This window comes from Penicillium diatomitis, assembly GCF_028827545.1.
Source record: "Penicillium diatomitis strain IBT 30728 chromosome Unknown utg000005l_segment0_segment0, whole genome shotgun sequence".
NCBI lineage: Eukaryota > Fungi > Ascomycota > Eurotiomycetes > Eurotiales > Aspergillaceae > Penicillium > Penicillium diatomitis.
The window spans coordinates 1,467,320-1,488,203 of record NW_026623177.1 but is presented as its reverse complement, the minus strand read 5'-3'; the positions used below and the strand labels follow the sequence as shown (position 1 = coordinate 1,488,203).

The 20,884-nt window shown below is 52.0% G+C and overlaps 6 protein-coding genes across 6 annotated transcripts; 2 read left to right on the top strand and 4 right to left on the bottom strand.

Moving 5' to 3' along the window:
* Positions 1-70: 70 nt before the first annotated feature.
* N7539_005143 (uncharacterized protein) lies at positions 71-3,420 on the bottom strand (the record flags this gene model as incomplete). The annotated part of the gene is made up of 2 exons (XM_056934745.1): positions 71-2,385; positions 2,670-3,420. The coding sequence occupies 2 exons, from the start codon at positions 3,418-3,420 to the stop codon at positions 71-73; spliced, it is 3,066 nt and encodes a 1,021-aa protein (XP_056789939.1).
* A 2,209-nt stretch (positions 3,421-5,629) lies between these two features.
* N7539_005142 (uncharacterized protein) lies at positions 5,630-7,543 on the bottom strand (the record flags this gene model as incomplete). Its single annotated transcript, XM_056934744.1, has 1 exon — positions 5,630-7,543. The coding sequence occupies one exon, from the start codon at positions 7,541-7,543 to the stop codon at positions 5,630-5,632; it is 1,914 nt and encodes a 637-aa protein (XP_056789938.1).
* Positions 7,544-7,629: 86 nt separating this feature from the next.
* N7539_005141 (uncharacterized protein) lies at positions 7,630-9,246 on the bottom strand (the record flags this gene model as incomplete). Its single annotated transcript, XM_056934743.1, has 1 exon — positions 7,630-9,246. One exon carries the CDS (start codon positions 9,244-9,246, stop codon positions 7,630-7,632), a length of 1,617 nt encoding a protein of 538 aa, XP_056789937.1.
* Positions 9,247-16,153: 6,907 nt separating this feature from the next.
* Positions 16,154-16,396, top strand: N7539_005140 (uncharacterized protein; the record flags this gene model as incomplete). Its single annotated transcript, XM_056934742.1, has 1 exon — positions 16,154-16,396. One exon carries the CDS (start codon positions 16,154-16,156, stop codon positions 16,394-16,396), a length of 243 nt encoding a protein of 80 aa, XP_056789936.1.
* A 1,581-nt stretch (positions 16,397-17,977) lies between these two features.
* Positions 17,978-19,312, bottom strand: N7539_005139 (uncharacterized protein; the record flags this gene model as incomplete). Its single annotated transcript, XM_056934741.1, has 1 exon — positions 17,978-19,312. One exon carries the CDS (start codon positions 19,310-19,312, stop codon positions 17,978-17,980), a length of 1,335 nt encoding a protein of 444 aa, XP_056789935.1.
* A 456-nt stretch (positions 19,313-19,768) lies between these two features.
* N7539_005138 (uncharacterized protein) lies at positions 19,769-20,805 on the top strand (the record flags this gene model as incomplete). The annotated part of the gene is made up of 2 exons (XM_056934740.1): positions 19,769-20,018; positions 20,237-20,805. 2 exons carry the CDS (start codon positions 19,769-19,771, stop codon positions 20,803-20,805), a joined length of 819 nt encoding a protein of 272 aa, XP_056789934.1.
* Between the last annotated feature and the right edge of the window lie 79 nt (positions 20,806-20,884).

Sequence of the window (20,884 nt, the reverse complement as noted above, 5' to 3'; positions counted from 1 at the left end):
GATATCTCGGCGGAAGGAGAAGCAACTGAATAAGAGGGCCTTTCAAAGAACAAGAGAAAGCAGCAGGAACCTACGATTCTGGTTTCTCAGCCTCCTGGTTGCTAGTGTTCTCAACATTCTGAGTGTCCGTGTTCTTCTTGTCGCTGGTGTGGGTGCTTCCAGCCTTGGTGGTGGTCACAGGAGGTCGACAACCGGGAACTTCATGGCCAACCATGACGCGGCCAGGGTGAGGGCTATCAGCCCGCTGGAGATGGTAGTCTACAAATTCCTTGAAACCCAACTCGGCCCAGTCTTCAGATTTGACTTTGGCGTGTCCGTATCGAATAGCCTCACGCAGAGCCTGTAAGCGACGCTCTTCCCGTACCTTTATGACCTCCTCGAGAAGCTCGCTTGTCAAATTGCCTTGTTCTCTCATGATAGCGGCGGCAGTTCGAAGGACGTGGTATGGGAGAGTGATTAGCATGGCCGAAGGAACAAGGATTGCCGGGTCCTTAGGGCGAAGATCAGCGTAAGAGGGCATGCTACCAAACCGAATGTTCTCAAGACGGGAGTCTCTACACGCCGAATATGGAAGGGTGTGAAGAGGAGGCGGAATCCGGGTTGGAGTAAAGCGTGCCTGAGCACGGTGGTAGAGCTCAAAGTCCGGGGTGATTGCGCCAGTGATGAACTTGAGAGCCGCAGTCTGAGCCCGATTAGCCTGGACATGTTGGAAGTCGTCAAAGTGGTCAATCTTGACGACGGGAAAACCAGAAGAAGAAAGTGACAGAGTCACCGGAGAGAAGGATACTTCGGGGCATGTCACCATGTAATCGGCCGGGTTGATGCCGAAATTGAGGATGACCTCGGCTGTCTCCCAAGAAAGGTGTTCGAGAGCCATGTCGATGCCACGGTGGGTGATCTCGTGGTGGGCGAGGAACGCACCTGTAGCAGCGTAACATAGTGCGAAGTCGACCATCGCACGCTCCACTGAGAACGATGCGGTGATTTCGTCCTCTGAAAGAGCAAGCCCCTCCAGAGTCGCCGCTCGCAGGGTCGCGCTGCTCATCAAGGGAGTACCGTACAGGGTACGGAGGGCCATAACAAAGGCCGCCGAGGAGGCGAAGGAATGTCCGGTGAAAGCCCGGATGTCGTCAACCCGCCCTTCATGATAGCTTTTAGCTGCCATCACGCTGCGCAAGAACGGACTTGCTGCCAGAATCACCCTGTGTAAAGGGAAGGCAATCCCAGCAGAATCAGACTTGGGACTCAGGAAAAGCTGAATGTCCGCAAGCTCAGGATGGCCGAACATCGAATTGAGATGCCAGGTCAGGAAAGCCAGTGGATCAAAGAGCCCAGCCTCCTCGGACTGAACGAACTCGTTGGTCGCCTGGTCTTGTGATCCCAGAGTGCCAGTCTCAGCAGTCGTCTCCATTTGGGCGTCGAAATACAGGCTGGGAGACTGCATGTCGGCCTCTTCAACGGTCACTGAGCCCTCGTAGTCGATCAATGGCTCACTGACAGGCTCGCCCAAGCTCGACTCGGGGCCTGCCGACTCAGACATGCCACTGGCTTGTTCGATGAGGGCAGCTGGGAGAATACCCTGTTGGGCGGCGACGGAAGGGAAAGGAGCCACAGGGAAGAAAACGGGGGGGAGACCGTAGGGCCAAGGGCGGAAAGCCCCAGTGGCAGCGACAGGAAAGGCGGACGGCAGCTGACGATACTCAGTACTCGCTTCAATCTCCTGCGAGCGCTGAGAGTATCCCAATTGACCTTGCATCGGGATTGGAAAGTCGCTACTCTCACACATGTGCTCTGAGTGGGCAGTAGCACCACCAACGTTCACGGCGATCTCGAGCAAAGCGCCTGATTCCTGCGCCTTCTCCTTCTCTTTCTCTACCTCAGCCAGCTTGCGCTGGCGCCACGACTCCGTGTCCACGATACACGGCTCAACGTACTCCTTGACAGGAGCCGCCAAGTCCGTGCTTTGAGGCTCCGTGGATGCCTCAAGAAGAGCTGTGCCGACTGGCTCGGCATTGCGGACACTCTTCTTCTTCCACGCCCGCTTGTTCCTTTTCTTCTTGTTGTTGTTGCGGCGGCCTTGGGGAACGGTGGTCTGAGCCGCAGAAGATGCGACGGGGGACGCAACAGGCAAAGCAACGGGCAAAGCGACGGGCGACGCGACGGGTGACGCAACGGGGGAAGGACGGGGAGAAGGGGTACGAATAACGTCGTTCTCCGGCTTGTCGGTGGTCTCTGAAACGACCCCGGGAGCAACTAGGACGTTGCCCATCTTGCGCGCCTTTCTGTTCTTCTTCCTTTGCCGGGCGCTACGGCAACGAACCCGCTTGGTGGGCTCGGGAGAAGATCCAACGACGTTTGAAGGGATCGTCACCGAGGGAGCTGGGCCTGTTGGTATGGACCGTCAGTATATGCACGATTATAACATCAAAAGTGTGAAAAACTTACTACGGCCGCTGGCTTCAGGGACAAGCAAAGCGGAGCCCTCACGGACGGAGGGAGAGGCAGAAATACCACCAGAGACAGCAACAGGAGCGGGAGCAGGTTCAAACTCAGGCTCAGTTACCTGGTTCTCTTGGCCCAGGACGGCAGGCGCTGTGTAAAGACACCATATGTAAGCAGATGATACTAAAAGAACAGGAACGCTGGCTGAGATCACTTACTTGACTCACCAGCGTGAGCTGCTGGTCGGAGAGCCAGAAGAGAAGTGCCGATAGCCTGGTCCAGGTAGAAGTCAATCGACTCCACGGAGGTCAGGTCATTCTCCTCTTCAGATGAGGCCTGTAAAGCCTCAGTCTGCTCTTGGGCACCCTCTAGCAAGTGCACCAGCTGTCCCTCGACTTCGGTCTTCGGGGCAGGGATCCCAGGGTAAGCTGGTGGCGGACTGTTAGGTCCGGAGGGGCGAGGAGAGACAGACGGAAGAGGGAGGCAGTCATCCAAGCGTTCACCGCAGGAGTCCTGGCTGGAGCAGAGCAGCCGCGAGACAGGCGAGCTTCGCTCTGATGACGACTGAGTCTGCCGGTGAGGTGAAGCGGGCCGGAAATCAGACGAGCTAGGCTCGATTTCCCGGCCTGGAAGTTGTTCAAGATGCTCTGTTGATGCAACTTGAGAGGGGGACTTGTAAGGGGGCGGTTCGTAGGATGAAGAAGAGGAAAGAGAAGATGCAGGTCGAGCAGGGGCATCAGGATCAAAATTCGAGCGGGCGGCGGAGAGAGACACGGCAGAAGTGTTGTTGTGCTGCGATTTTTGCTCTCGGGATTCTCCAGGAATAAGGCCCCAATCCTGTCGTAGCTCATAGGGGAGTCTCTGTGTCCAGTGTGGCTGTGAGGCTCTTCTAAAACGACCAGCCACCACAAGGCGACGAACAACTTCACGTTCTTCACGTTCCTCACGCTCCCCACGTTCCTCAATTGGGGAAGACATGTCGATACACGTCAATTTGAATAACGAGGAGGCGAGTGATGAATCGAATATTTTCGAGTCTTGAAGGTCTTTGAATGGCCCTGTGCAATAAAGAAACGAATATTCAAGTGATCACGGGCTCGTGAAGTGCGTGGAAACAGGGTAGAAAAGGGCGTCTTGATAGATCAACGAGCTGATCTAGGAGCCAGGCGATGTATGAAATGCCTTCGAGTCCCTCCAAGACTGTGTGTGATAAAGAGATGAATATTCAAAGGGAACCTGGCGATCAAAGTGGATCACAAGATTATCAAGTGCGTGGAAGAATGGTAAAGCAAGCGTCTCAATAGAGTAATGAGAATTTGATGAAGAAAGAATGTAGCCAATGTTGACTATGGGCGTGGTGAGAAGGGAGCAGGGGCGTGGTGGAAGAAGAGTTCGGAATCACGAGGGAGGCTAAGGGGGGGTAGGCTTATATACTGGGAAAATCGCACTTGTGAGAGCAAACATTTTCTTGTTGCCACGACGAGATGACTGACACCACGCCGAGCTAATACTGAGCGTCAAAATTACTCTCTTTTCTCTTATGCGCCGCAAGGAATGAGGCGGAAGCCCCGTCAAGAGTAAGTATTTTCCTCTTTTCCCTTTTGGGTTCACGAACACGCCGGATCGAAGTCGAGAGTGAGTGTGCACGTCTTACCCCTTCTGTACGACTATTATACAACACCATGATTCAGTAAGCGTGTAGCTCCTCACTCATACAGGTCTCGATCAAAACCATCGTCATGAAGGTAGTCGGTGATCCGGTCAACCCACCTTGATGCTTCATGTTGATATTCAGCCTTCAGGGCTTGTACTCGCACGTGATTCAATTTCATATCACGTGCGCACTTTATCTTGACTCCACTCAAAATCGCCCCGGGTTGCGGAGTTCAGCACCACCGAATTTGTCCGTCGATGAACATGCGATATTTAAACTATTCCAGGCCACAAGAAATCCGTGTCAGCACAGGAGTAACAGACTTTTGGGTGCTGGAGCTTCAAGACAAGCGAGGTGGCTCGCTCACTTCTGCGTCACCTGACAGCCAGCTTTGAGTCTTTCAGGAAGGCTGGACTCGGGCGGTGACAAGGCCCCCAGGCAATAAACATGAATGTGATACATGTTGAAGAGATGTGAATTATATGATACATGGATCCGACGCAGCTGTGAACCTTAAATCTTTCGTGGATCGTCGGATCCATCAAATGTATTGGAGAGATTGCGAGCCCAACGAGGCTGAAGATGTACCGAGCTGTTGCCATATACCTAAATGTAATACATCATCTGTGTGTCGACTGTCTAGATTCCTGTAACAGCATATTCCCTGATTTATATACTCCTCTCAACCGAATTTTCGACCCATGAATACCTACCTTTCTCTACCAGCTTGGTCAAAAATATTGGTGGTGGGTCTGTGTGTTCTTTCAGTCTAGAAGAGCGCAGTCACGAACATGACACGCGTCCGACTACTTAGGTCCCTTCTAGGACATGATCTCGATGAGACACGCGAAAAAGAGATATTGTATGACTGCGATTCAACTGAGTGAATGGACGAAATGAAACATAAACTTAAACGTACTAGGCCTAATCCATTAAGATGAGGATGGTATTCGTATTCCAGACCGAATGAATTCAGACGAAAGTGTCGATGTGAGGTCCCATGAAGTAGAAACTCTGACGTCCTGCAATCTACACGCTGTGCAGGAAAGCTTTCATCAAGGGGGCGCACTTGATATGCAGCTTGCCGATTGCCAGTCCGGTGCAGCTCATCTTCGGCTCAAAGGGACGGTCGCCACCCCATGATCATACGAATATAGAAAACCTACCCATGAGTCTCTGGTAAAACCGGGGTCTCTGTTAAAATCGAGTTCAAAAGTCTACTACTATATGTCGGGGATTGTTTCATCACCATGAGTCTACGGAATCCGAGTGGCCATTCTTGTGATAGGTAATAGATTGAGAACAGAAGGATTCAACAAAATCCGGCAGTATGTATTGAACAAATCGAGACGCTCAAGGAATGCACCAGGTGGTATATAGTCGTAAAAAGTATGAAGAGAATGAATAAGACAATGGGCCCAGAAAAAGACAGTAAATAAAGAGCAAGCAGAGTGCATGTGAGGCTCGGGACAAACAGAGAGGGAAAGGTATGAAATCAAAGGACAGGGCAGTGGTGTTGACAAGGACTTCTTTCTAGAACATTCCACCATTGACAGGAATTGGAGGTGGGGGATTAGAAGGCAGCGCCGGAACTGGAACATCAGTCACTTCCTGGCGAGCTCTTGCATGAAGGCTGCCGGTCTCACTCGTGGATTTACGCAGGCGGTTGCGGGAACGCGGGCGCTTCTCGTCGTCGGGGAAAGAACTTTGCTCATCAAAGGCGCTGGGAACGGGAGATGATGCCCGGGAGTCATGCTTGTCTGATTTGAAAGCACTCAGGATTGTTTGAGTGCCCCGACGACGGCGAGGATTCATCGGTGGCAGCGGAGGAGGTGTGGCGCCTTGTTGCGAAGAAACAGAGGGAGTCGAGTTGCTAACCGGAAGACCGACTAGGGGCACATTGGAAGTCGAGGACACCAAGGTTGGCTCTGAGATGAGCTTCTTGTTGACGCTTCGCTTCTGGAGCAGGGTACTGCCTGGGGTTCGCTGTGACAGGGAATGAGCACTGCTGACAGTCGCAGTTGGGTTCCCAGCGGGAGACTGGTCTTCGACGAGGGGAGGAGTAGCGTTGGCCGAGTAGGCAGGGGCGGCAGGGGGTGGTCGCGGAGGGGCCCCGATCATTGACGAAGTCTGTGTTTGTTGGTATGCAAACGGCCGCTCAAATTGAAAACCTGGAGCCCCTGAACGACTGGTGCTACGGTACCGGCCCGATGCGGCGGAGGTGGAGCGATCATATGTCATTGCTTCGGCATCTTCAGACGTGCGAGTTGAGCTAGGAACCAAAGGGGGACGGTAATTCTCAGGAATGACAAAGGTCTCACTCGGTAATGAGCCTGCTTCGTTCACAGTCTCCAAGTCATCACGTTCACGATAGCGCGTGCGGCTCTTGGATCGGCCGGACGCGTCAGAACCGGAACGAGAGCGGAATCCACTATGAGGGGAGGGCCCGCGGCTACGACTCGATTCTCGGGATTCTTCATGACTGGGGCGGCCGACAGTTGGAACGCGGGACCGAAAGGCTCGCTCAGACCCGACATGGGGTGAGCTGAAGTTGGGGTGGCGACCAAAGTTTGGTCCAGGCCGATCTTCCTCACGCCATTGATCTTCGGAAACCAGAGCAGGAGTAGAGCCTGCATTGTTTCCATACATCATGCCTTTCAGATCGGCCTTACCCATACCCTGCTTAGCGGCCTTGTGCTTCAGAATGGAAAAAGCATTACCAGCTTTGATTCCGCCGATGTCAGGTGTAGATCGGCCAGGTGCGGGACTGGTAGACCTGCTTTCGCTCTCAGCGACGCTTCTCAACTTCTCCTGAACCTTGCGTCGACGCTCCGCCAGCTCGATCTCGAATTCTTCACGCTCTCTCTGGGTCTCAGTGCTGGCACCACGACGGTGTCCGTATTGAAGCTCATCCTTCCAGTTGGATACGTTTGAGTGCACGTATTCAACGCCATTTGCAGCGCTAGTGTTCGATGAATCACCACTGGAGCGATTGGCGGTGTGTTCTGAAGAGTGGTGCGAGGAGGGTTTGGGACTTGTTGGAGTCGTGTGATCGAGGCCCAGCAGCGCCTCGTCTGGGGTGGTGGCAGGAGTGCTCAGCTCAGAGGTAGCCTCGCCAGTTGTAAGGTAGTTTGAGGTCGACTCCGTCTGAGTGAGGCCTGGGGAAGGCGGAGGGCAAATGGAAGATTGATCGCTTACTTGGCGCAGATGAGAACGAATGAAGCCGTTCAGGCCGAATGTTGGTGAGTCTGGCCGCTGAGGAGTATCGAGGTCACCGTCGGCAGGTACGCTAGGCTCATTCGGAATTTCGTCTTCTTCGATCGGCTTGAGGTCGCCAAGATCGGAGTATCGAACCTCGGGAAGAGTGTCCATGGGCTCGTTGATCGGCGACGTCGGCTTGGGGCCAGAAGTGATCTGATGCAGAGAGTGACCGGCGTCCGTGGTCATGGTGGTCACAGACGAAAGGTCAAAAGAGTTGTGATCATTTATGTCTTCGGCAGAGTCACTGGCAGTCGAGTTCGCGTAAAAGGTGGTCAATCCAGGCTGGCCGGGGAGGCCTCGACACTAGATCGGCGGGATCGATCGACGCCGTTGCTGTAGTTGGAGGAGGCTGACTCGGCTCGAGACCGGTGACTAGATTTAGAGAAACCCCTAGTTCGGCCGGTCGGTTCCTGCGGCAAGGGACGGTTGGTAGGGGGTGGCCGTGGTGGCGGGAAGGAAGGGTTATGTCCTTGGTGCATCTGCAGCTGGCGGCGCATGAATTGTTGCTCATCAAATCCCGTAGCAGCACGATTGAAAAAGCCCATGGCCGTGGCTTTGCCGTGGTCCTCGGGACTGACAGCAGCTGCCAAAAGACGTTTTCCCTCGTCAACCTCACTGGATGGCGGACTGAGCGGAGGGACGGCTCCTGAGCTGTTGGTGAACGGCAAAGCGTGGTCGCTAGGGGTATTTTCTGCAATGGTAGGCGGTTTGGACGATGTTGCCGAGGACGGTGGACTCGCAGGCAGGGTGGATGTCGTGGTCTCCGTCGTGTTGAGCTTTTGGAGGCGATCGCGAAGACTGCCGACGGAACGCGAGAAATTGCGGTTCATGGGCACTGAATCTGTGGCTGGGGATCCACGCTGACGACTGAGGCTTTCAAGACGGTTCAAGGTAGAGGATTGCTGATTCTGGGCGGTTTGGTTGAGCCCTTGCCCGTACAATCGTTGAGAACGAACGGAACCATTTCGCGGATTCGACATGGCGGATGGTGAGCGAGTGTCGCTTGGAGCATCAGGGTGAATCGACGCCTGAGGAACGGCGTCTGGAGTTTCCTCAACCGAAGTCACGCCAGATGAAGCTGGCGGTTCGAGCGCAGAATCCGAGGCAGTCAAGGAATGAGTGGGATGCCTCGAAGAGAGGGAAGCGATGCCCTCTGATTCTTGTGTGGTCACATGTGGCGCGATGTTCGCATCTGTCCCTTCTTCAGCAAGCCGCCGCTGCTCTTCCTTCTCCTTGAGCCGCAATCTTTGGAACGCGGACAGATTGAGGTCATGTTCGTAGACGAATTTGCCCAATCCACGATTCGGTTCCGTGGACTCTGACCCTGTTCCGGTAGGCGTTCGAACAGGAATACGATAGACTTTCTGGCGACCGCCAAACAGGTTATTTCCTTCTGTTCGGCGAGCACGGCTCATGATGCTGCCGCCTGCGCCGCTCTGCGAGCGATCATCGTCGGTGCCATATCCTGCGTCAAATGCAGATGCGTCCGAATCGGCGCGTCCGAGAGCAATCGATGGGCGGCTCCCGTCGTTGGAGGAAATTTCATCGATGTCCGTCAATAGGCCGGCACTGTTACCAAATATGTTCACTCGCGAGGCTCGTTTGGGGAACAGAACGCTGTCGTCACTAGCTTTCCCAACCACCGTGTCTGGGTCATCCTGCTCTCTCAACATGCTGAATCGCGCCGACAGTTTGGGCATGAGGAGACTTGTGCGAAAGTCATCCGATGATGGCAGAGCGTCTGACAAGTCCAATTGAAATTGCGACTCCGCAGGCCCCTCCGTCTTTTTGGAGCTTTTCAGACTGAAAGGCGAACTTGAGGTGGATGATACTTTTCCCAACTCGTCCGAGGCATCCTTGCCCTTTTTGTTCTTTCGAAACCGATGCATTTTGGGGGGTGTATATAAGTTGTGTGGATGGGGGGTCCCGTTCCTCTCTGACGGATCACCCGCGGTTGTAGAGTGAGTGCCGATTATAAAACAAACGAGTGACTTGACTTTACACATTCAGCAGATGAGCACATTAGTCCTTCGACGAGCTGACTTTCGTTTTCGTGGATTCAATTCTTCCCCGAGTCGACTCACATAAAGATGTCCTTTTTTAGTTGAAAAGAGCGAACGGCATGGCCTGCACACGGATTGAACACGATGTGGAGTGCGGTCGACGTCGAAGTTGTAGTATACTGTCTTACTTGTTGACTAAGTCGACGGCGTCACGGAGACTTGAAAAGGAAGCTGCGGCGCACTGCAATTGTCTTGTCCGTGTTTCAGGATCTCTGCCACTTGTCGGCGGATGAGGTTTGTTCGGTCGCCGGTGAATGAGCTCCAATCAAGCGGATTTCACGCATCTGCCGGGGGTAGGGAGGAGGGGCGAGAAAATTGACCGATCACACGAAAGGAGACTCGAAAGGGAGTGTGAGGTGGCGGAGTCGACCTTGATGGGAGACGGGTCGAAATGGAGGGAATACAATGGGAGATGGGATGGCAGTAGTTGTTTGGAATTGAAGGTAAAGAGAGACTGGGCGACAAAGGGCCAAATTGAATTGAATGAGCGACGGGTAGAAGAGGTCAAAAGAAGGAGGAGAGAGAGAGAGAGAGAGAGAGAGAGAAACCTCGTTTAGGAATGCGATGCGTGCAAGAAAGCGCGGATTGGGGAAAAGGAAAAGCGCCCGAGCGTTGAGGGTGACGCTTAGCGTTGGGTCTTGGTATCGATGACTTTGGGGCCTGGGACGGGGCTAGCTTGGAAATGATCCATTCTCAGGGACCAAGAGAGGGGGGGGGGGGGGGGGAAACCGGTAGAGTGAATGGAGTCGCAGCATACATACTTCATGATGATGATGCTAAAGTTCAATTAAATTCTGATACAGTAGTAGTATCCGAGAAATTCTATTATGTAAATTGACAACGCTGGAATTGTTCCTTCCGTGCACATTCTTCATTGGGGATTCAATTTTGCGGGTGTCAACTTGTCAAGAGACCGAGAGAGGCAACGAGGAAAAAAGAATGAGTCAAAAAAGGGCCAAAAACGAATCAGCAGAAGAAGAAGGGGGAAAAAAAAGAAAAAAACGGGGCCGTCCCAGACCTAAAACAGACTAAATCGATTTAAAATTAAATGGACTGAAGCGTTCTGGATCTTTTGCGAGCCGGTTCGTCCTCTGTTGGTGTCCAGTGGTCCACTATCGCGGGTGCACCATTCAGGTGTTCGCTCACGAGCTGCAGGAGCCTCGAATGATGAAACTGAAACCGAAAAGAAGCATCTGAACGTGATACTGGGGGGAAGGAAAGTCATCAGTAGACCTGAAATAGAGCCTGTTTTTGTGGCATGCCAGTCTCTCCCACTCTGAGTGCCTGTCACCTGCGGAGCAATGCCCATGAGGTACAAGGGGCTTCCCGCGCTGCTTTCCACGGATGCCCACTGGGTGGTCCTGGTTCTGGTGGCCGAGAGCTCTGGACGGGATCTGCAATCGCAGGAGAGTCGGGTAACAAGTTACCAGGCACCGTATTGTCATATTTCATTGTCCCGTACGGCGTGTCGTACTGTGCCTGACAGGCTATCAGCCTGTCAGTAGACTCAGTACTACAACTCAGTACAGTAGTAGTATTCAGTATTGACTCATTGAGTAATGGGCATTGATTACGGTCATGTGATCTATCGCGCTCCATCATGTTCTTCACATTCTAATCCATAGGGCATTGAGGAATGACTCTAATGAGTACTAAGAGTACGAACGAGTTACTCAGTTGCTAACTACAGTACTACGAAGAGTAGGTAGTAACACCACTGCATGAGTAGTAGAGTACTGGCGCCATCAAATTCAACCGACTCCAATCGACCAGGATCGCATTGAGCGCGAGGAGCACAACCCCGTGTCTACTGTCTAGAGACCTAGTTCAACAATCAATCTCTAAACCGACTTGAAGCACGCAAGTTGCATCAGTGGGCAATCACCGTGTGTGTGTGCTTCCCTCGATCAGAATCCAAGCATGCAGAGCGTGCCGCCGTGCCCTGTCATGGCATGTGGACCCGAGGCTGGATAGCCACACAAACCACCACGGACAATGACCCACGATGCCCACCGAGGATTCTACTCCAGATTACTCTCCTGACTACGGTGTCTCTCAGAATTTGCACTCCACAAATCCAATCCTCCACCAGCACTCGATGCTACAAAAGAATGGTTTCACGAGCACGCAGTGCAGACTCAGAGTCATACCACCGTGGGGGGGCAGTTCTGACCGTGGCTGAAACTGGTGGAGTGTTTTGACCGTTCGGCATTGGCATGCTCAAGAATCAAGTCTTGAGGATCCTCGAATCCCGACAGGACACTGAGGACAGTCAGGACAGTCAGGACTGAGGACACTGACAGTGCCATTGTGAGGGAAGCAGCTGGATTAGAGGAGTAATGATACTGTACTTAGTCGTACAGTACTCAGGTACTGTATGTATGTATAGCCTTGTATTTGTGTGTCGCAGGGCTCTTGACCCCCCTCTGATCCTTCGAGGTCGAAAGACAAACGTTTGGATTCCTCTCCCTATCCAACTAACCGGTAATCTTCCACTAGCGCTTCCAAAGGCCCTCCTTGATCGTTCTAGTCGTTCCAGCATCGCGGAGACGAGACCCAGTCGAAACAAACTCGTTCATGATTGTACAGCGGGCGCAGATCAGGAAAAAAAAAACAAAGCCATATCACCGGGGCCAGAGTGCCGTTGTTTCTGGTCCCGAATTCCCACTTCTGGGAGTCATGCCCGGAAGATGATGGATCGCGGACATTAGCTTCTTCGGTTCCGTGGGCGAACGTTGTGGCTTCACTGGCTTGAGCTTTTCAGCTGCCTACCTGGGCAATCGACTCCGTTCCCGGCGGGCGCGACGGGTAGACGACACCACGGAAAGCCTTGACTTGCCAGGCTGGGGCGAATGAGACACGGCCGGCAATCCACTTGACTCTACTCATGACAGCCAAAATCAAGATTGATATCGGAGGGGCAACGGTCCCAAAAGGATCGAGTGACCGTGATCATTGGCCTTCTGGGGCAGCACTCATACCATCTAGATTACACCTCAGTGACCTTACAGTCTTCAAGTCTCGTATATGGTCTGCAGTCTGAGTCTGCAGTCTGCAGTCCGCACCCGATGATCAGATTCGATAATTGAATAATGCTCCTTGCATGGCCCGCGGAGGGCGACCTGCAGCATGATTGCAAAGAGGAATAATTATGGGCAATGAGCCACTGCCAAGACTTGAGGATTGTCAAAAAGAGTTGCACCGAGATGCATAGAATCATGCATATGCATGTCCATTGCCAATGTCCATCCTTCAGCTTCCGCCCGGCTACACTTACAGTGGGCACAGGGGGACACGGCAGCTCAAGGCAAAGTTGATCGATCCATGACTCGTAACAATGGCCGGAGATCTTGCATCGAGCCTGCTGCCGTACGAAGATGCCATAGCTGACGGACGCTATCCACTTCTTCATGTTATACGAACTCTCCTGCGTTGTGCGTGCTGTATGGGATCTGTTTGTAGTTCATCGAGTCGATCCATGATGACAATGATGACTCGCATTATGAACAACACATAAGACCCGTCCGAGATTGTCTAATACTGATCCACTGCCTGGCTCCGGATCTACCGCTCTTGTACAGATGAGAATGAAGCAGGGCTTGTCCTCCGTCATTCCCTCTAATGTGGTACACCTACCCATCGATGTGCTCCCAAGTAAATAAAGGAAACCATTGGGCTGAAGCCGGAGACATTGGCCACTTGCATCATACCTCTTGAATATATTGAATCCTGCAGGTCTTGGCTCGCCGGGGTCAGGTGAGAACACGCGATGAGATCATTCATATCTCGATGGGCACGAAAAGCACAGATCACAGCCACTGGGGCCGCAATCTGGAACAAATCTAACATGGGCTCGGGAGCTGGAGGTGCCCAAGAGGAAAGGCAATGATGGGTCGATAACACTGAATACCTAGGGCTATGTAAGCCCTCGGCCTAGTACAGTACATACTTGGGCACAAGGCCACAATGCATATTGAACCAAACGAGATTTGATTTGACGCCCCTTGTCGCAAACTCTGTTTTTTCGTTGCCGTGCAAATCCGGGACAACAAAACCGAGGCTTCGTGTCTCCAGAGATTGGTGGACAATTGACACAATGTGATGTACCGAGTAGGAAAAGGGATTAAGTTTTCTCGCACCCTCGGCGGGATGGAGTGTATTGATGATGTTTGGTCAAGCAATCCGATGAAGCTGGAACCTCATACCTTTTTACAAGGAGATCGATGGTGCTTCTACTGGGTATGTCTGATCAATCAACCTTGAAGCAAGAGGGTCTCCAGCTGACATCCATTATGTTGTTGAATAGGCGGGAGTCTATTCTCTACCGAGGTACTCGAAAGCTGTGCTTGAGCCAGATATCGAAAGTCTTCGTATTCATTTGACGAAAGGACATGAACTGATCAAGAGCCCTCCAATACTTCTGTAACATCCTCTCCATCTCATCTATGAAGAACCTTTCGTATTATCCAGTCTCTGAAGCATCCTTGATGATCAAGGACGTAGTTACGTAGTGATTGTTACCGGCCAACTACGGGTGAGACTTCCTTCAGCGGCTGGCGTTGGTAAGATATTGTACCTTAGTGATACAAGATTTTTCATCATACCGCTCTCGTCTTTCAGAACAATACACCGTTACACACAGTCTGAGCTCCGAAGACGGGTCATCTCCTTTGATCACACTTTTGTGGACCCACTCGAAGCTCACCAAGTTCCCCGTTTATTGTGATTGGCTTGACCCAGCGCGATGCCCCTGACTAAAGCCCTGGTTGTGGATGGGGCGCCTTGGCACTGTCATTTCAATGCCGCCCGAGGGGGAGAGATGGTGAAGAGTCAAGACTCAAGTCCTTCTGTCCGACTCGTACGGTATTATATACATACACTTTCACGATGGTTAGACATGTAGTATTTGCGTGCAGAGTTACTGTGCATCACGAGTTAATCGATGACTGATGCCCGAATCCGTGCCTCACTCGGTTCAGTGGATTCAGTGGATTCAGTGGATTCACTGGACTATGCTGTTATGTACCCCTGGGTGGGTTGGCTATCTGCCGAAGTGTGCTTGTCTGCTTGATGACTGCAGAACGGGTCCCGTGGACCCCCACCTAAGTCATCGAATTGGAGGGTACGGAGATGGAGAGTTATTGCTGTATGCTGATCCAGTGAAGATCTGCTCAATGCTCATCTCAACAGATTCAATACAAAACGCAGACTCGGTAGATTAGAAGCGCCCCCATTGGAAATAGTGAGATTGTCATTGTAGATGGGTTGAAAGTCTTGGTCTAGGGAGGGTAAACGTTCAGAGACTGTGGAAGCCTAGAGGGAGGACAAGCACTCATTAGAGGAGGCGTCGGGTCCACCAAACCACAACAGGCAAGTGAAAAAATGGTATCCAATTCTACGGCTTCCAAGGATCGTACTGTAACCGATCCAGATTCCTCATTCCAGGTGGCAGGCAGGTGCGGCACTGTCGCTGATACTAGCGCAGCAACGCTAGTCCTGATAGAGACCCGAACGTCGGGTCTCGGTGGAAGTCCGCAGCAGGGCCTTGAAGAAGATTCGCTTCTTCTACACATCACTCAGTGGTCGCTGGTCAGCAGTACAAGTGTACTTCTTTGCACGGATCGTTCAGTAGATGCGTTCTTGAGAAAGCGTTGGCAGTTGGAACCTATCATGCTTCAACCCCATGTGCAACAGCTAGAACGGTTCCCGCTCAGCCGTATTTTGCAGCACCTGAAACGCAGACACGGGAAGCCATGACATCGTTTCAGCTCAATCATCAGACATGCGCAAGGGGATGAGACAGGCTTCGGGGAAAAGAGAAAGAGTCACTGTGTTGATACAATAGGTTTGGGGGAGGAATTGCCGCGACGGAGTTCAACTCGGTCTCTGTCACCTAGACTGACGATATAGTGCAGAAAGCATATCACTTTCAGCTGATGGCACATGACCAAGTTGACGCAGCCCGCTGTAGTACGTCTGAGTAATATGGACACCATCTAGATCCAATGATCCATTGCCCTGCAAATCCAATGACTTGCAAAGCCATGCCAGTCCAAAGATCATTGGCCGGTCCCCCCACTGAGCCTTATCATCGAGATCTAGGCAGTGAATAGACGAATTTGGCGAAATTACTATGGACGCGCTCCGTTCTTGTTCTCCCCTCCCCGGTGGAGCACTTTTGAGGTTTCGTTCAATTTACACTTTGCAAGGTTGCTGGCACGGGCAAAGGAAGACCCAGGAACAGGTCAAACGACAGACGACCGGTTCTTTGGGACCGGTGGGGCCCGTTTATTAGGGTGCATCGCTGGAACCGGAATCTCGAATCTTTGAATCGCGAATCTCCTCCCGTCGCGGGTCTCCGTTTCCGCGGCTCGGGCTGTGTTTGTGTAGAACCGTAGACTCAAGACTGTGGATAAGGCAGCAGATACTGTGGGATACAATGATACATGCTCGACATCGAAGCTGCTCACCGACAGAACACAGAGCCCTTGAACACACGCTCATACTAGACTGCTGGCATCGAGATGACTGACATCCCCATGCCCATCAAGGACGCTTAGCGCCAAATTGGATCCACGTGGGTCCGCAAGATATTGATTGATCCATTCCTTCAGGCTTCAGCAGGTCAAGATTCAAGAAAAATAAAAAGTCTTGATGTCATCGCCGAGACATTTCATTTCCCAGAGCGCGGAGCTTAATAAGTCGTTCTAGAACGCCTGCTGAACCACGAGTAATGTCGCGGAAGGACCTGAGCAGTGAGCAGGCGGTTCGGGTGGGCTTAGACGAGAACCTCAACATGTTTATTGTGATGGAGCTTTCGGCGAGACCGACTCGGCTCTCGATCGCCGGACGTTCAAGCATCATCGACCCTTCACATGAGCAGCTCCGCACTGGACGGATGTCTCAAAGCGAGTCTGTTGTCGACAGATGGGAGCCGGCAGTTTGTCGCGCGTCTGAAATGCTAAAAGTGGCCTAGCTGAACGCCATGTGTGGGGGAACCAAAGTCCATGACAGCTGATACATACACCCGTGACCCGGAGGTTGCCGCTCGCTTGTTCTCGACAAAGGTCACAAGGTTGGCCGAGTTTTCATAACAAAAGTCTGCAACGATAGCGTAACCCTCCAGGCAGTCGCAGTCTGGTCGTTGGAGTTGAGATCAGGTATACTTCCTTTGCGCTGTGCTTGAGAGAACACTAACGCTTGGTACACATCTTCAATCATCTTTCTTGGCAATATCTTGGGCGGCCTTCTATTTTCATTCACCCATCGGCGCGACACTCTCGGAGTGACTTGTGCTGATTGTCCATGCACCTGAACCATGGAGAGGACATCATATTCGAAAAATCAGACCAGGAGATCTCTCCAGTCCGCATCATTCCTCATAGGAGCTCGATTACATTGTCCGAACAACGCGCTCTATCCTGTTCCCAGAGGTCTCCAATCATCGGCAGTTATTCGCATAGCCATTAGCGCAAACCTTTCAACAAAAGGCGATGGAGCCCGGGAGCCGCGCAATTCACGCTCGTTCCATGTTGGTCAGGCTTAGAATCTAAGTGAAGGGCCCTCCGCTTGGAAAGTCTTCTTCCCGGTTTGCTTTCAGACCTCAATCAAACTCCATCTTGTACAACAAGTTGACTGCCTGTAGTCTAATTGCGATGAATGAATCGCTCGAGAAAGATGGTGTCGCATGCGGGTGGACACTTGACAAGCAAAGCCGGTGTCAGTATACAACCCACGTGAAACTTTTCCACCGGTGCATCTAGGCGGACTACGTGGTCTATTGGATTTAGATGCTGTCCAAGAAGACCGGCCTGGCGAGGAGGGCCCCAGAGCAGAAGTGGAAGTCAGAATGTTAGACTATATCGCGAATCATACCGATATCCCCACCTCGAAGGTTCGCATGGACCTCTTAATCAGAGCCCCCAAAAATAGATATCGCCGATCAAGTCGTGGATATAAGAAGGAACCTGCTTCGATTCGTCACGCCAAAATCTATTCAGGGTATCGAGCAGAGCCCGGGCTTTGATCTATCCAAAAGTTGTAGGTTATTTTCCGACCTTAAGCCCCGTAGACCGTTTCCCTCTAACGAAGAGCTTTAGGATACGTTGGCCCTTAGCCTTTGCTCCCTTCCATAACTAATGATAGAGAGTCTAAGGAAGTAGCCACCAAGGTACAAACCCTACATACTTACTTATTACGACCTTAATCTAGGCAACAGCATAGCTCAAGACGGAAAGTCTGTCGATATACTTGACTGGGAACATGCTGCCTTCTTCCCTATCCGGTGTGAGTATGTTTCGGCGTCCTTTGGATTTACAGACATGGACGTGGAATTCAAGAGACTGCTTCGGCGCATGAAGATGCGAAGGCATTCTAGACGGATATGCGTAATCTAAGGGGAATGCGCAAATCAGGATGAAAAACGTCAAAAAATCTGAGTGAGACAATCCTAGAAGATACCATCAGCTATCCAGACTTCTCTGTAGTGTAAACTAGGTACAGGAGATTCAAGCATGAGGGAGCAATCAGATTAGTTACTCAGGCACTCGCATTGATCCTAGTGCCATCTTCGAACCCGTTCATACTCATATTGCCGCTCGGAGTAATCTCTCCATTCCGCCGAAGATTGAGAAGGCTCATCGGAGATTTTGCGAGCATAAAAGCCTACATCTTGGCCCATACAAGGGAAATCTGCGGCCCCCTCGAAGCTTACCAAGTTGTCGTCCTCGAATTCAATGGACCCTTCTTCGGGATCGAAATGAAGTTGGCCCTCCAGCTCTCGGCACTTCAGTCGCAGCCAATACTTGCGCGACGGGGTCTTTCTTGCCTTGCGCTGTTTGGGCTTTTTTGAGACTTGATTTCCAGATCCAGATGCCTTTCGCTTGGACCCTTGCTGAAAAGTTTCCACCTCCGACTCGCTGCTTTCTGTGGTGTCGTCCTCAAGTGAATCACTGTCGTCGAAGTCATCTTCGCGATCAGCCTCACGGCAATATTCATCAAGAGTCTCTTCATCATCACAAATCATCATAATCCCCTCAAGCACTCCGAAGTCAAAATCAGCTTGGAAGACTCCGGGGCGGTCAGTTTCTTGGATCTCGAGCGTGAGGTCGAATTTTCTCCCATCTGCGTAATGATCCTCAAAACAGGCGCTGTCGACAATATAGCTGCCCACAGGAGACCGATTCTTTGTAGCTTTAGAGCCGCCCCTTTTTCGAGTGAGCGTCTTGAGATAGTCATGATGCATTTTGTCTCGGGCTTGCTCTCGTTTTTCCGACGCCTCGGCCAGCTTCCGTGCGGCTTTGGCAGGATATTCCCTGGCTTCCTTCTTCACAGCTGCAGCATCCCATCCCATAAAGACCATTTTAGTCTCAGGTCCAACAGCCTTTTCATGGTTCAATCCGGGGACCTTGTTCGCAGCATCAATCAGGCATTGAATACCATATTCACTGCGAAGATGAAAAGGCAGACAGACGACGACAGTAGTCTTCGTGCGGTCAGGTTCGCCGGAAGTCAAAAAGTACTTTTCCATGGCCCAGGTGGGGTCTCTAGCGAGCTCAGTAGGAGAGAGTGTTTCCAGAAATTGCATGTGCATCTGCTCCTTCAGCTGTAGAATGTGCTCTGGTACCTTGTCGCATTTCCCAGCCTGAAGGACTCGCTTCATAAGCAACGTGCCCTGACCGGTGAGCTCCTTGTCCTCGAATTGCACACCGTAGTGCATTAATTGAGAGCGCACGAAGCCGCTATTTCTCAAAGCTTTTTGCCCTAGCGGTGTGAGTTTTGGCAGGAACATTTCCCGGAGCTCAGACCCTTCGACTCGCTCCAGCTGCCCTGGCTCAACCATAAAACGGCCATATTTAGAGACAAACTTGTACTCGCAAGTCTTGCCGAACATGGCGAGTACCTCTTGTTGATGGAGGAGAAGCTTTGTTGTCAGCAAGAGGGGCAGGAGGAAGGTAGGGCCTGGTGACTCTTGCGATTGGACCCCAGGATCCACGTCTGACTCATCATAAACTAGGGGGATTCATAGATAGATGGGTCATAGCGCGGTAACCCTAAGGATATAGTTAGATTTCTGATGGACTCCATGTGACGAGAGAGGAAAACACGTGTATGAGGGCGCTGGCTCGATGACTCGGAGGTTCTGCCCGAATGTCCTGCCTGTGGCCTCCACGTGCGTGAAGCCCCATACCTGCCAGTGTGAGTCGTGATAGTATTTCAGGACGCTAGTCCAAGAACGGTAAAACTAACCACATCTGATCTACAATTGCATCATCAATTCCCCTCGATATCAAACGATATCTCTCCCACACAATCCAACCTGTTTCCCCAAATCATCACCTCAGCGAAGATGCACGTTTTACTTCTCGGTGGCCACGGCAAAGTCGCCCTCCATCTCACTCCTCTTCTACTCAACCGGGGCTGGACCGTGACAAGTGTGGTCCGGAACCCCGACCATGAGAAAGAGATTCTGGACCTGGGCAAGGGTCGCAAGGGCAAATTGAGCGCTCTGATTTCCAGCTTGGCTGATATCAAAAGTGCTGCCGATGCACAAAATATCTTGCTCTCCACGAAGCCTGATTATGTCGTGTGGTCTGCCGGTATGTACTATAGCCCATACTATACTATGTGTTTGGATTTTCATACTGCCCCGCAATTCGCAAGCCACAGCCCGCATTGTCATGATAACCGTGTTGCGGGGGAAATTCATCAATTGGAGAGTCGAACTTAAAGCCGATCTTTGAAGATCCCTGTCCACTATGACTGATCATCTCATGATTGAATGTTACTAACTACATACTTGTTTCTCACGACACAGGTGCCGGCGGAAAAGGCGGACCATCCAACACCATCGCCATCGACCAAGAAGCCGCCAAACACTTCATGACCGCCTCCTTCGCATCCCCTAATGTCACCAAATTCCTCATGGTCTCCTACCTGGGCAGCCGCAAGAAGCAGCCTCAATGGATGCCCGATGAGGAATGGGCCGGCATTGTCCACGTCAACAATGAAGTCCTACCAACGTACGCCAAGGCGAAACAGGAAGCCGACGAATACATGACCGCGTTGGTGTTCAAGCACAAGCAGGAACCTGCTGCAACACAACCCTTTCAGGCGATCAACCTGCGGCCGGGAACGTTGACTGACGAGCCCGCTACGCGCAAGGTGGAACTTGGGAAGACGTCAAAGGGTAGGGGCACGGTGACGCGAGAGGATGTCGCGATTGTGGCTGATTTGTTGTTGGCGAGGGCGGACACGGATGGGTGGTACGACCTTGTCAATGGGGAGGAGGATGTTGAGCAGGCGGTGGAGAGAGTGGCTAAGGAGAAGCTGGATGCTGTCGAAGGAGAGGATGTGCAGGGAATGGTGAAGCGGTTCTTCCCTTGAGTTTCGGTGTAGTACATTCTACTAGGGGGAGGGTCTTGAAAAAGGACGCAGCATATCACGAAGGAATCTCATATGTATT